General features: G+C 38.7%; 2 protein-coding genes across 2 annotated transcripts in view; one reads left to right on the forward strand and one right to left on the reverse strand.

Moving 5' to 3' along the window:
- LOC127501090 (uncharacterized) overlaps nt 1–15,103 on the forward strand; it is a 279,778-nt gene that overhangs the window by 144,668 nt on the left and 120,007 nt on the right. The gene's annotated exons all lie outside the window — the stretch shown is intronic.
- Nucleotides 11,228–15,103, reverse strand: part of LOC127501101 (histone H3-like centromeric protein A) — a 34,424-nt gene continuing 30,548 nt past the window's right edge. Inside the window, exon 5 of the mRNA XM_051872902.1 lies at nt 11,228–11,693. Within this exon, the coding sequence (XP_051728862.1) occupies nt 11,565–11,693 (129 nt within the window). The 3' untranslated portion in view covers nt 11,228–11,564. The remainder of the gene's footprint in view (nt 11,694–15,103) is intronic.

Raw genomic sequence — 15,103 nt, forward strand, 5'->3', positions numbered from 1 at the left:
ATGGAGTTGGAAAATCCATCCGGCAGACTCGCCCCACAGGAATGGACCTGCAGAAGCAGCTGTTTGCACTGTGAAATGGGCCTTGCATAACCTGGGAGGAGATGGAGTCTTCACGTGGAGTGAGTTTCAAACATTTCTATACATGGCTGCCAACCTCGTTAATGAAAGGCCCATTGATGCCAGAACTCAGAGCCGGGAAGACTGTGTAGACTACATCAGCCCAAATTCTCTCCTGCTCGGAAGAACCAGACCTAAAGGAGATCTGGGGAGCTTTGAGTTTGAAGGTTATCCTTATAAAAGGTTGAGAGTCATTCAAACTGAAGTGAACCGTTTCTGGAGAAAGTGGAGTCAATTGGCAGGACCTAACCTATTCGTGAGTAAGTGGCACACAAAAGAGTGAATTGTGGCCATAGGAGATATCGTCTGGCTAGCTGACCAGAACGCATTAAGGAGTCAGTATAGGCTTGCCAGAGTCGTTGGTGTCAACACCAATAAGAAGGGCATTGTAAGAGATGTAAATGTGAGAACCTACCCCAGCTATCCAGTCTCAACTGGGAAGCCTGTCCAGAAAGATAAAGTTAAGAAACTGTCAACTAAAATCCCTGCTACAATCCTTCATAGGGATGTCAGACGACTGATTGTTTTAATTCCTGTAAAAGAACAAGAGCAAAAGCAAAGAGCAAAGTCATAAGTTGATTGCCATGACCTCCTTGGGTTTATGCACCAGGAGGTCAAGTGGGAGGTGTTGCATTAAGAAAGAGTTAATAATTACTTTTATTCAATGTAAAAAAAAAAATAATAATAATAAAAAAAAAAAAAATCCTGAAGAGGGCAGTGTGGTGGCTAAGCTGGAACCCGATAGGTTGTGTTTCCAGAGGGGAACAATATAGTGGTGCACCTCTGAGAGCACATTCAGGTGAAAAAGTTTGGAGACAGACAAAGGACTTTCACTCATTCAGCTCAAATTCAAGCCTGAATACGCAACTGGTATGATCATTAATTACTTCAATAATTATGTTAATGTAAAATATCAACTTTGAGATGTCAGTATTGTGTTTCAGCTTATTTGATTGAACTTGCTATAGTACTGATTGATGCTAAGCTTTGCATGATTTGTGTTTAACAATTAAGTTTGAAAGTTGTGCTTTAAGTTTGTCAACATTATAATATACTTTCAAGGCATTTGATTTAGTTGATTATAGTTAATATGTTGATGGTGATTAATGGTGGTTAAATGTTAGTTTAAATATCTTTATTTATATTAATGCATATTTTGTTTTGTTTTCTTTGTAAATCTACCTTTTAAAGGTTATCAACCTAACGCAACTACTGTACTGCTGCTGCTTCTTCTATTACTTCTGCCAACACCTCTGCAAACAGAAGTAAACAGTAAAGACAGTAAAGTTCAATGAGTTGTCCTCTTGCATCCTTCAGACTTTGAAAGGCATTTTTGAAGTTTGGGCAGAGCTGAAATGAAAATCTGAAAAACTTGACAGCAAGACTATGTAAACAAAAAAACAGCTACTGTGTCCAAAAGTGGCAATTATGGGATAACAGAAAGAGCATCATGTTCTATCATAATGATCATAATGTTTGTAGCATGATCCAGGGGATTAAAACGTGCAATATATATTTCAGACCTAGTGGAGTAATAGTAACTATATAGTACTAGTATTACTACCATTACTTCCTGAAATATGTATTTTACATTTTAATCCCCTGGATCACGCTACAAACATGATGATCTTAACTTTATTAATTCATAAATTTACTATTAATAGTAAATGTGTAAAGTTGCATTAAATAGAAATAGGCTACTCAATAAAGTAGGCTAACTATGTTACCTCAAATGTGTACTTAATGGTTGAATTCCACAACTGATAACATAAAGCATATATAAGACAATACAACATTTACTGTAGGTGTCAAAATTTACTGATGACTTAATTTGAGGAATTTTCTTATTGCGCTTCTGATTTGGCTGAGATTCACCGATTTTGGGTGCATAAAAGATGTGCTGGATTCTGTTGTCCAGTTGGCATTTTCACCCCAGAATGGCGGCCGCGCTACCGAAGCGCCACCTAATGGCTGTTACCAAAAAAGCAACAGAGTTTCGCCTCTTGGCTTCTATGCTCTTTGGCCTCACTATGATTTAATATTAAAGTGCTGCTGTTATGCCTTTTTAAAGGTTTTTAATATTGTTTTGGGAGTCTCCTACAACAGGTTCCCTTTCGAGTCGGTCTCTTGACACTGCGTCACCGAAGGTGGCGATATGGGGTTATACCCTCCTTCCTCGAATCTACTGAAGCCTTATGAAATCACCCGCCAATGGCGTTCAAGCGAAATAAAGGCGGGCTCCCCAGCATTATAGGGCAGTGCTGAACGCCATTGCCTCAGAATCTTTTCCTTCAGCTACAAGAAGCCATCTCAGCTGATAGCTGTTGATGTACGCTCAGTGCCTAGGATGGTGCCTAGGATTGTTGCTCCAACCTGAAGCGTTCCGGTGAGTATGATAATTTTCCTCAGAAAAGTGCCTCTGGACCACGGCACTTCTGCCTGGATTATACCCTTTCAGGAGCTGCGTGAGTCCATCTGCCCTCAATAACAGCAGTGGACCTCGTGGACCCCAGTGATGAGATCATGCCGACTAGCATCTGCATTCCTCTTACCCAGTCCTTCAGGAACAATATTGCGTTACTTGCCCTGCCTCAAAGCAGCGCAGAGCTGCAGTCGGTACCTGTTATATGGCCTCCGAGTGTCACTGGAATGTCGGTACTTTTGCACACAATGATATGTGATATCTGTTATTATGGTGCCCTGTATTCGTCAAAACCTGCTAGTCTTTCTATTGACTACATCTGTACACGGTTGTTACTTTGCTTTTGCGCACTGTTTTTCGGTGTGTATTTTGATCTTAACACCTTTAACCTTATTATTTATTATTCTCAGGTTAGGTAAAGTAAGTCGAGTCTGGCCTAAATTATAAGCATTTAAAATTACTTACAATATGGTCAGAAGACTCCTCTGTGGTACGTTCTTGTTCAAAGTCTTAAAACACTATAAATCAAGCCAAGGTAGGCAGCTTTTGTAATCTATTAAATTTCTTTTAATTGGTTACTTTTCTTTTTATAATAAACAAAAATGTAAAGGCAAATAAAACTTCATCATTAAGGTATAAAATACAGTAATCACTCTTTTGAGTCAAAGGTGTAGTCAGCTCTGGGCTTCCCATCTTCAGCTTGGGGTTTCTTGTCCTCAGCTCTGGGCTTCTAGGCGTCGGGGGTATACTGACGTATCAGTATCCGAAGAGGCAATCAACTCATCAGTCTTTTATACTCCTGCTGTTTATTGCAGACGTTGGGTTATCTTCTTGATTGACGTACGTTGTAACTTTCCCAAAGTTTCCAGATCCTTCTCAAGGCCTCGCAGGTGCAAGCTGTCTGGCTTTTGTGTCCTTGAACTCCAGTAAACTCAGCCAAGATGGCTGATGTCCTTATAAGGTTCTAGGAGTAGAACCACAGTTCTCTGTGTCCTTGAGCGCACACACATAGAACCACACACACATATCCAACAATAACTGTACATCTCTGGCCATACAGTATAATACATTTCTTAAAAACAAACAAAAATAAATAATAATAATATTGTAAGCAATGCCTAATTTTTAATTCATTGGCCAAATGTGTAGCAACAGACTTCCAAAATCTAAACAAGGAGGCAGGGTAATTGCATTTTCTTGATATAATACAACAGCACACTGACATACAATTTCTGTTGTGTGCTGCCCTGTATTATTCAACGCAGCCTACTATTCTATCTGGTATGCAAATTTTGGTGGACTTGAGCTGGCAGCTCATTGGCCTGGCTCTGCCTATCAGCTGTGAACACTCCTAGCCGCGACGCTATTGGTTATTGTTCTACTCTATGATTGGTGTAACCTTAGCCCGGTATCTTCGGCGTCTATCCTGTCTATCAGCGTGACAGCTGTAGACAGGTTTTACAACCAGGAAATTCCCTTTTTGGCACTGCATGTCTCTCTGTGCAGGGGAAGACGACTGAGCAGCCATTGGATGTCTGAAAGGCTTCGTGGCCACGCCCCTCTCTGGCCATGTCTCAACTAGGTCGTATAGACCGATATGCAGCGCCACTGCTCATACGATTAGCAACGGCATATGCAAACTGATGCTTTTACAACACAGCCTTCTGTTTTCTATTATTACTAAAGCGCTATGACTGTAGCAATCGTAAGAGCTGGGCTGCTTTCAGCCCCAACAAAACGTTGCAAAACATTTTTTAAACGGAAACGGTGGTGCGTTGAACACCCTGTTCTGATGACGCAAGAGTTGCAACTATGGCAGCTGAGAAGGCCGTTCTTTGTGTTCTTTTTGAAGAATTTTTACTATAAAACTCTTACGACAAACATGTCTTCTAATATCTTCAATTGTTGCGTATACCGAGCTTGCTGTGGACACATTTGTAAGCGACTTTACTTGGACCCATTGTGGGACCCATTTGCGAGTCTCTTTAATACCGTGTGGTTTATATACATGCTGCTGCTGATTGGGCTGAAATTTTTGACACACCCACCAAACAAGAGAAAACGTATCTCAAACCCTGTTGCACACCGTTTCCAGGAAACATGTTGTTCAACCCGGAAACCGTAGCAAAACGTTGAACGTGCACCTGGTTTAATGTGTATTCACCAATACGTTTGTTGCTTATTATTCCACGCTCTGCATTTCATTAATCCAGCGTTGCTCGACTGTGTGTAGTTGGACGGTGTTCATGACACCGTATTGGCCCTCTGCCAGCTTGATTCTGGTGTTTCAACTAGGTCCGGTACCCAGCCGAAGTTAGGCAGATGCTGCAGGCCCTTCCAATGAACGAACTATGAATGCTGAGCGTGGCTATCTCCCCTTTACATGAGTGGAGCGCGCGTTCTGAATGATCGACTCATCATAGTCCATTCAGAGAGTGTATAAATCCATCTTATTTTCTTCGCAAAAGTCCTAAAACCAGAGTAAAAAGACAATTGAGTCTCGTTGTGATGCGAGCTCGCATTTCACAGGGGCGTTTACAGTTTATAACTTACCTCTGCTTATTTCAAGCCGAGAAGTTTCTACCTTTAAGTGTTTTCAGTAAGCTCACAGGCTGATGGCTGCGGCTTGGCAGAGTGTTTTGCACTGCTCTCACTAACATGATGAAGATAGCGAGACTGTCAGCTCTCTTATGTCTGTTCTTACCTCCCTCACTCGTTGTGGGCATCAGAAGCAATAATGGCCTGTGTGTCAGGATCGTTTCATTGTGCAGCTGGATTATATCAGTGTGCCTGAAGTGTATCTCTTTTTGGTCAGACAGCCCCTGTCAGTGGCATTGTCTTTTGCAAGAGTGCTTGGACAGCGACAGTATGCCCTCCCTGTTTTAAGTATACCGCTATAACAGCATGACACCTTCATATTCACAGTCGCCAGACATAGAGCACTGTCGATGAGAATTTTGAGTGGCACAAGAAGGCTGATCAGCCCTCGGCCTTCTGCATGATCATCTCGTGCTGGGCACTCTGATCAGTTCAGTGATTTTAAAGTTTCCACACTTGCAAGAGGATTATATCTACGTGAACGGACATCGAGAGTGGTGTCAGATAGGTCATGTGACTATTACAACAGTTGTTGACGCCCCTGCTAAGTGGTGTTCAACTAGGTAGTTTAGCCATTCGCAGTCTGACGTTACAGGCGCAGACACTGCTGCCTTTCTGCGTGAATGTCACCCTTGTGGGTTATTTTATGCGCATTGCTGTTGTACACATTCATGGTGTAAAAGCACAGACATGGGATCCATCTTCATTTGTGTTTTCTCCCACACAGGTAATAACCTTTGTGGAAAACCTATGCCAGGTGGGCTATGAGGCACCTATGCATGTTTCTATGGCCTATACAGTAAAATTTATAACATGGATGTTCCTGTTGCAACACGTATTGTCTGTGCGGGAATCAAGCTAACTGAATCAATGTTCAGCATTTGTCTTAAGCTGTTGCAGCCACTGAGCTGGCAGTGTTCGACTAAATCGACTAAATAATGACTGGGTGATTGGCACCAGTACTACTGCTGCCTTTGTGATTTGTCTACACGGTGTTTACCACGCTTGTATTATGTTCATGACAGCACTGGTGTCACCGCTGCAGTGGACATCAGTACTAGTCGTTGGCACGACCTCCACCATTAACTGCACAACATAGTCAGGTTTGCCACCAATTGCAACATTATGCATAGTGTCTGCTTACTTACGCATACGTTATTTGGTCACCAGCACACTGTGACAGTGCTCAGCCTCATGTTGTGGATGTCTCATGTCCCGATTTGAACGCTGCTAGGTGATAGTGCCGCCGCGTATCCATGCGCCTGGGGCGCTGAATGGCTGCTATTGATGCAGTCTGGAGACAAACGCGACATGAATGCTGGCAGTGAGTGTATGGTTAATCCAGGATGCAGACCAGTGTCCTTTACTCTGCAATGTATTTGCAGTAGCCCATGCTCCGTTGCATGAAGTACTTTTAGCTGAGGTCAACGGCTTGGCTTGCAGCCGATCTGGCCCTTTGCTATTAACACGGCGGGATTGTATAGGTCCCCATAGCGCCACCTTTGGTGACGCAGTGTCGAGAGACCGACTCAAAAGGGAACGTCTCCGGTTACCTAACGTAACCTTGGTTATGTAACCCCCTGCAAACTCAGAAGGGGTGAAAAAGGTGACATGTTTCCAAATTAAATTCTTGTAGGGGTGTCTGGTGGCATCCTCCCCATGAGAAAATTGTGTCTTTAACATGTAAACGAAGCATTCTGGTGCACTCTGACAAGAAAATAAAGGGAAAAGACAATGTTTGCTTCAAGTAAAAAAATTATTTAATTTATTAACACTGATGTCTGGACATTGACACACATTTCACAATCCGATTAGATTAAATTTGATTCAATATGGATTAATTTGAGGCCTGTCAGGTACAGTACATAGCAAATTTCCTCACACAATCTCAACTAATGGTGTAAACTATAGGCTACTGGTTACAGTTAATAGATTTGTAGACTACTTACATTTAAATTACACAAGGAAGTTTTCATAATAACGTTATAATACATTTTTAATGACAATTATGTTTCTACTCTTTTTTTTTTTATATATATAAACATTTAAATTATGGCTGTCATAAAACAGATTTATTCAAACATTAAATATTGAAGAACAGGAGAAGTAAAATACAATGAATATGCAATTTAGTGCATACAGTTTAGCAAAATGTTCCTCTCTAAGTTCATCTTTCTAACTGACTAACGAGTTTTTGGACATTGAATGGGTTTTCTGAGGTAAATGTGATGTGTTTTTTTTTTATGTGACGTGTAGCCAAGTATGGTGTCCCATACTCGGAATTTGTGCACTGCATTTCACCCATCCAAGTGTACACACACAGCAGTGAGTATTTAACACACACTGTGAACACACACCTGGAGCAGTGGGCAGCCACCTACATTTCCTGCCGGTACTGAGACTCGAACCCAGGACCTTCAGGTTACAAGTCCAACTCTCTAACCACAACTGCCCCTGTCAATTTCGGACACTGAAACACAGATACATTGTACTGAAAGTTATTGTAGCGTCTGGACCAATCAGACACACAATTATTCATTATATTTAATGAATAATCCAGAAAACTCTGTCTCCCAACAAAGTTCTGTAAACTCATCCGTCCAAAACTGCAAGTAACTTTCCAAACGCAGCTAACACCACCTTTCTTCTTCTCTGCATCTTCTGTTTACTGTTCTGCATGGCCTCAATAGCACAGATGTCTTGCCTCAACACACCTGCCTAGAAGTTTCTAGTATGCCTAATAAGGTGTGATTCTGGGGTTGGAGCTAAACTCTGTAGGACAGTGGGCCTCCAGATATAGGACTGGTCACCCCTGTTATAGCAGAATGGTCCAAAATAAGCATGGGCAAAATGGGCTAGTTGCATATGGCCAAAATTTTGGATTTCTGATCAAGTGTGTGCATAGACACTTTCGGTTTCACCTGACGCCAGTGGAGAGAATCTACTAAAAAACTATTATATTACTTAAAATACTACTAAGATCTATATTACTATTACATGAGACAATGGCATTTGAAACGCACACATGTTTGAGTCAGGTGAATGAAAGAAATGCACTTTACTGTCCAAAGAAAAAAATTGTCTTGAACACGTCATGGTGCGTACACACACAATGTTATATTCCTCAACCAATTATGCCTAAAATATTCATGTATGTAGCCTAGACCTAAATATAAATATTTTCCATCTAAATATTTTATTAAAATAAAATATAGAAAAACAGTCTGTAAAAACAAGGTAAGACATTACAAACACATCAGTTAACTATGGAAGCCCGTTTCCGCCACAATTGAGTAAAAAATATGATTCTTTGGACCAGATTTACTAACCGAGGCAAATTGCCATGAGAGCACAATTCCACAAATGCGCCAAAGGGAGTGGCAAGTTTTGAGGAAACTTCTACAAATGCAATAAGGCCAGCCGCAAAAACAACTCAGTCCATGCCTTTTCAGCGCTAATTTTGCACTGCGTGTCTTTAGTAAATCCCGACAGTAGTTTAACGCCAAAAGAGGGTTTGCACTGACGCAAGCTGTTAGTAAATCTGGCCCTAATAGGTCATAATAATGAGAAACTTTCTTATAATTATGACTTAGTCATTATTATGAGACATTTTCTCAATATAATGAGATACTGTCATAATAATGAAAACCTTTCTTGTAATTATGACTTAGTATCTCATAATGAAGTTTTGACTTAGTTTCTTGATATTATGAGAAACTTTCTCGTAATAATGATTTATAGTTTCTCATAATAATGAGAAACTTACTCAAATTGTTATTTACACGCAATAATTTTTTTTCCCTCGTAATTATTACTTGTATGCAAAGCAGCGGACCAGAAGGGCGTGGCACGCTATCGACATCCGCTGGTCAAAGCCGTGTAAATACGAGAACACAGCAAACATGGCATGTTCTGCAAAACACGCTTGAAAATATGTTTAGCAGATGCTTGTACACAGCCTTCCAGAAGTAGCGTTCTTTAACAGACTTGGATATGTAGGTGTGCTGTCTTATCATTCCATTTCTGTTTGAAATCCATGGATCACCATTCTGTTTCTTGTTCATACACAAAAATACAAATGAATGTTTACAAGAAATTTTCTCATTATGAGATGCTAAGTCATTACTATGAGAAAGTTTCTCGTTATTATGAGGTTTCTCATTATTACAAGATAAATTATGAGAAAATAAGTCATTATTATGAGAAAATCAGTAATTATGAGATTTTTTCCCCAAATATTAACTTATTATAATGAGAGTTTCCTATTATTATGAGATACTATGTCATAATTACGAGAAACTTTATCAGTATAATGAGATACTAGGTCATAATTATGAGAAACTTTCTCGTTATGACTTACAGAATTATTTTTCACTCAACTGAAATATTTTTTACTCAACTGTGGCAGAAACAGGCTTCCATAGTTAACTATGCATCCACACCCATCAATAAATATTTAATCTTTTAAAAATATTCGTATTACATACACTTGTTGTGTAACATTTTAACTGAGATAGGCATAAAAAATAGCTTAAAACGATTATAACTATGAACTGGAAACCTGTAGCCTACCTTGATCAGAAAAATGTGTATGCATCCCTGAGAATAGACTACCTAAATAAACGCTTACAACTACAGGAAAAACTATGATTAGAGAGTTGTTTGCATAAAATATCCCATAAACATTCACGTTTGCCCTGTGAGACACAGACTACAATTTATCTCCATAAATACTATTTTCTCAGTTCTGTGCATATTTTCACTTACCTACATCAACTTGTTCCATCAATACTGTCACAACATATTTTACATTTACACCCTGTTATCTTTGCATCAATTATATTTGTAGATAAAAACAATGGCCGCAAAAAGATAATCTTAATAAACAGTTGCGATTAATTTACATTTTTGTTTAACTGTTGTTAATGCAAACAGTTTTCTGTAGAGCCAAGTAAAAAAAAAAAAAAAAAAAAAAGATAGTTGTGGTTCTCCCTTTTCTCCAATTCTGAAGCCTTTATAGTCACGCAGTGTTAAATGCACGGCCGTTGGTTCGTGAAGTTAAAGTAAACGAACCAATGACAGCGCGGAATCGCGCGAGCCAATGGTGAGCGAGCCCGCCAAAAGGGGCGGGGTATCAGGCTATATAAGCGGCCGTCCCACCATGGCAAATCGATTCATTCTCCTTCAGCGACGCAGATATCATCTCTTCGCTTGATCTACGAGACTTACTCTCTGACAAAAGGAGCCATAAAAGTGGTTCCCCCAGCACTGAGCGAGTCAGGCTTCTACAGCAGGTACTTCCTTGTTCCCAAAAAGGATGGTGGTCTGAGACCCATCCTCGATCTCAAACATCTGAACAGTCCCCTGATAAAGCGCTCATTCAGAATGATCACTTTGAAGCAGATCTTCCAACAAGTACGCCCAGGAGACTGGTTCACAACGCCTCTCACAAATGTCTGCATGGTTGCAAGGCACGCTCCCTGTGCAAGCAGGGGGTCACAGGCGCTGCGTAATATCATTGCGCCTGCTGCAGCCATGGTACGGCAGCAAAGTTCCTTGATTATTACGCCGGAATGGGAGTATAGTTCCTAGCCATATCGGCCTAGAAAATCACAACTTTTCATTTTCCGTCGGTCTTAGTACACGATGTAACTACAGAAGGGTCAAGTTTTAAATGGGAAAAATATTGAAACTCTTTGGTCATTTTTTAACAAGATGCTAACGGTCTAATCCGATTCAATGAACTATGCTAAGCTATGTTAAAAGTGGTACAGCCAGACCCGGAGATCGGCTGAATGGATTCGAAAACGGTAAAACTCAACTGTTTAACTCTAGGGGAGTTGGAAAATGAGCCTATTTTCAAAAAAAGTGGAGTGTTCCTTTAATCTAAGCCCTGTCTGTGAAATCAGGCCTAACTGTTGTATAATTAACTTCTGATAATGTGGTACTTGGGAGTGTGAGGATATCAAAGCCCAACTAATTTATGCAACAATTTAGCAGGCAATAAGCAATCCATGTTAAAAAACTTAAATAAAAGCTTCTCAAAAGGACGCCGCCACACCCACCCCCAAACATTTGAATAATCAGCAATACTACAAAACATCTATTTATTAACTATAAACATCTTCAGAAAAAGAACACAATCTTTGTAACTTTACAACACAGAATAAAATGTTTATATCACAATTCTAAAAAAAAAAAAAAAAAAGTTTAAAAATGAGTTCATTTGTCACCAATAGACTTCCAGTTGATACAAACATTAGGTTTCTTTGGCTGCATATATGCAACTGTTTTAACATCTGATTTGAGGTCTGAAATAAAAGATTACATGCCAGGAAATATAGAAAGTGTCCTTACTTTTCCAAGTCTGAAAAGGAAATTCATCAAATCCAAAAAAAAAACAAAAAAAAAAAAACAACATTCAACTTTACATATGTTCAACACCTCTGATTCGCCGGGCAAGCTGTATGTCACGTGGAAACAACGTCACCCTCTTGGCATGAATAGCACAGAGGTTGGCATCGGAAAACAGACGGACCATGAACGCTTCTGCAGCCTGAAAGCACATGAGCAACAATTCAATAACTACAACATACTGTAAATTATAATAATAATAAAAAATAAATAAATAAATAAATAAAACTGCAGTGTGAAATGTGCAGTCAATGCAATGATAAAATCACTAAAGGCAATGACTAAACCAACTGCCAAGAAAAACTGCAGTACAGAAATGTGTGATGCAGATTGACATTAGTCGTGATAGTTAAACAATTCCACTTGGTATTTACATGCACTTCAAATGTGTCTTCTGTGACCACGTTTTCTTATTTCATCTCTACGGCTGTCCCCGACTAAAGAGTTTTCCAGTCGACTAGTTAGTTCATTTTAGCTATTCATCGACAAGTTGCACATTTATGATATTAAATTACTCAAATATATACTGGATGGTCACTAGTGTTGGGTATCATTAGAACTTTAGCGATTCTGATTCTAAGTGATTCCCAGTTTTGATTCCAATAAGATAAAAAAAATAAAAATAAAATAAATAAGTCTAACATTTAGATAAAACATTTATTCAGGGCCTTTTTGCAAAACATTCTGTTGCAGCTGAATACCATGAACAAACACAGGAACACTTCTGAGGAACTTTTGCCTATGGTTTTAACAAAAACAAAAAAATACCACTAGAACTAGACTAACTTGACCAATATAAATTTCAAACATTATTAAACACAAGTAGACTGACAGTAATAAAATAAGAACAAATAAACAAATTAGCAGTAGCACATTAGTACAAGTGAAAGTTCAGGTACAAAAAAAAAAAAAAAAAAAAATTAATTCAAATGTAAAAACACTAATAAAATATAGATTAATCCTTATTAAAGTTATAAAAGTTATTCAGTCAAGATCAGTGATTGATTTTCTTTTTCTTTTGTCCTTTGATTAACATTAATGACACAGGCAGCAGCAGCAGGTACTGTATATTAAGGCTGCTGTCAATTTAAGACCTAATGCACGGATCCAGTATGTTACACATGCCTTTTCTTTTTCCAACTGTTTATGTTCACTTAGATAAAACGGACTCTGTTTACAAGTATATTTTGACAATTTTGTGTGTTATTGTCCATTCAGGTGCAAGAAGATGCAAAAGAAAATTCAGTTAAGTATTTACGCACAGTGTAAGAGGTAGCTTTTTGTGCGCACACTTTGGATATGCACTTAGCAGAGAAAACAGAGCATGAGTGCCGAATTGAGTTCTTTGAGAAAATGAATGCCAGTTGTGTTTGAAACAAAAAAGCTTGTTGAATTGCACTAATTGAAAAATGTGCATTGCATTTTAATGCATTGTATTTTTAGGGCTTGCATTTTTATGGGCTGAAATTCAACATGGTCTTATATTTAAGCTGTGAATAATTAAATTTAAAACATTTCACAAACAAATTCAATAAATTATACTCACCTTTCAGATTTATTTCCTAGATATTAATTCTGATTAAAAAACAACCTATATTTGACAGGCAATTTTCGGTCCATTTTATTTCGCTTTACAAATTCGCTTCCACAAATTCAGTGGTTCAAATTTCACAGGAAACTGAACTGCAGGAAAAGCAGTAGAGTGCCGATGCATATCTCTATCTGCTGTTAGTCGACTCATCAGCAGGTGGTGCAAGCGGCTGTTGCCGAAAGCAAAAGCAACAGTTAGAAACAGTCATTCATTCACAAAAACGGATTTGCAGAAATGGAGCAAGTGGTTAATGTATGTATAATTATTATCATGGCCAGTATATATGTTTATGGTTTATGGTCTCAGACAACCAAATCGTGGCCAAAATCATACAGTGGCCAGTTCTCCTCTGGCCAACAACGAACAGTGCATGATTATGATACAGGCAGCATTACAGGTCTTAAGTCAGATTGGGATCGGAACAGTCAAAATATTTAATTCAGTTCCAACTGGTTCGATCGGATTCATCACCCTTGCATGGAAACTGTTTTGTTAAGGGTCTGTGCCACTGGCTGTCGTGTTGATGAGGCCTTCACAGGTGAGAGTCTAGTTGAGACAAAATCTAGCTGACATTTCAGGGCTGCGTTGTGGTCGTGTCTAGACACAGGTCCTCCATCTGATCTGGATACGGCCAGGATCTGGCTGACTACGGTAAACCTCAGGATAAACAGAGAGACTAATATTAGCGTAGATGCTAGGGCTGTGCAATATGATGATATATATCATTACCACGAAATAAAATGTCTATCGTTAGAGATTTTGCTATGTCGTATATATCGTAGTATGTAAATATATTGCACTATTGACGCTTCAGAGTGATTAAATGCATGAATGAGAATATTAAGAGCAGGACATGCTTCATGTTAAAAGAGTTATAAGCGGAATATATCCTGAAAAGGAACTCGCGTGAGGACTGAACGGAGTACTTTTTGATGCCTAATTGGGCTTGAACGTGTAAATACACATACCTATGTGTCAAAGTGACGACGTATTTGCAAGTAAACAGAGCCATTTATGTCTTAAGTGAAGGTACAGTTGAGAAAGACAAGGCTTGAGTATAATGGATCGGTGCAGTCAGTCTTAAAAGGACAGCACCCAAATTTACCTGCTGTCATTATTAATGCTAATCAAATAACAACAAAAAAAGAGAAAATCTCTCACTGCTTGCTTTTGTAACTTTAATAAGAATAAAAGTATTAATATATATATTAATATAGTATTAATTTACACAGTAAAGACTATGCAGTTTTTTATACCTTTGATTACTTTATACATTTTCTAGTGCTTGAAGTTTTTTCATGTAGGTCTATTTCGTCTGTCTTTGTTCTATTGTAGTTTGTTTTCTTTTCTCTTTCCTTATCACAGTTTATTTGTCTTCAGTAAGCTTTTAATTTTCATCAATTGATGATAATTATGAAATTTCAATGATATGGAAAATTTTGACATCATAATCTCATTTAAAGCAAAAATAACTATATCGTGATATAAAATTACTCATAATCATGATATAAGATTTTGGTCATATCGCCTAGCCCTAGTAGATGCCATTCTTCTTATGATGTAACGAGTACATCGGGTGTTATAGGAAGTACTCCCGTTTCCAGCTGACCTAAGTTATGCAGCTTAATCCTTTAACGGATGTGAAAATATAAATTGATAATGTGTTATGTGTATGCCAGGTTAAAGAGGTGTTTTTAGTCTAGATTTAAACTGACAGAGTGTGTCTGCTTCCCGAACAATGCTAGGAAGACTGTTCCAAAGTTTAGGTGCCAAACAGGAAAAGGATCTACCACGTGCAGTTGATTTTGATATTCTATGTATTATCAACTGGCCAGAATTTTGAGATCGCAATAGACGTGTAGGACTATAATGCGTTAAGAGCTCACTCAGGTACTGGGGAGCTAAACCATTTAGTGCTTTGTAAGTAATTAGCAAGATTTTAAAATCTTTACAATGTTTAA

The sequence above is a fragment of the Ctenopharyngodon idella genome, chromosome 19, assembly GCF_019924925.1.
Source record: "Ctenopharyngodon idella isolate HZGC_01 chromosome 19, HZGC01, whole genome shotgun sequence".
NCBI classification, from domain to species: Eukaryota; Metazoa; Chordata; class Actinopteri; order Cypriniformes; family Xenocyprididae; genus Ctenopharyngodon; species Ctenopharyngodon idella.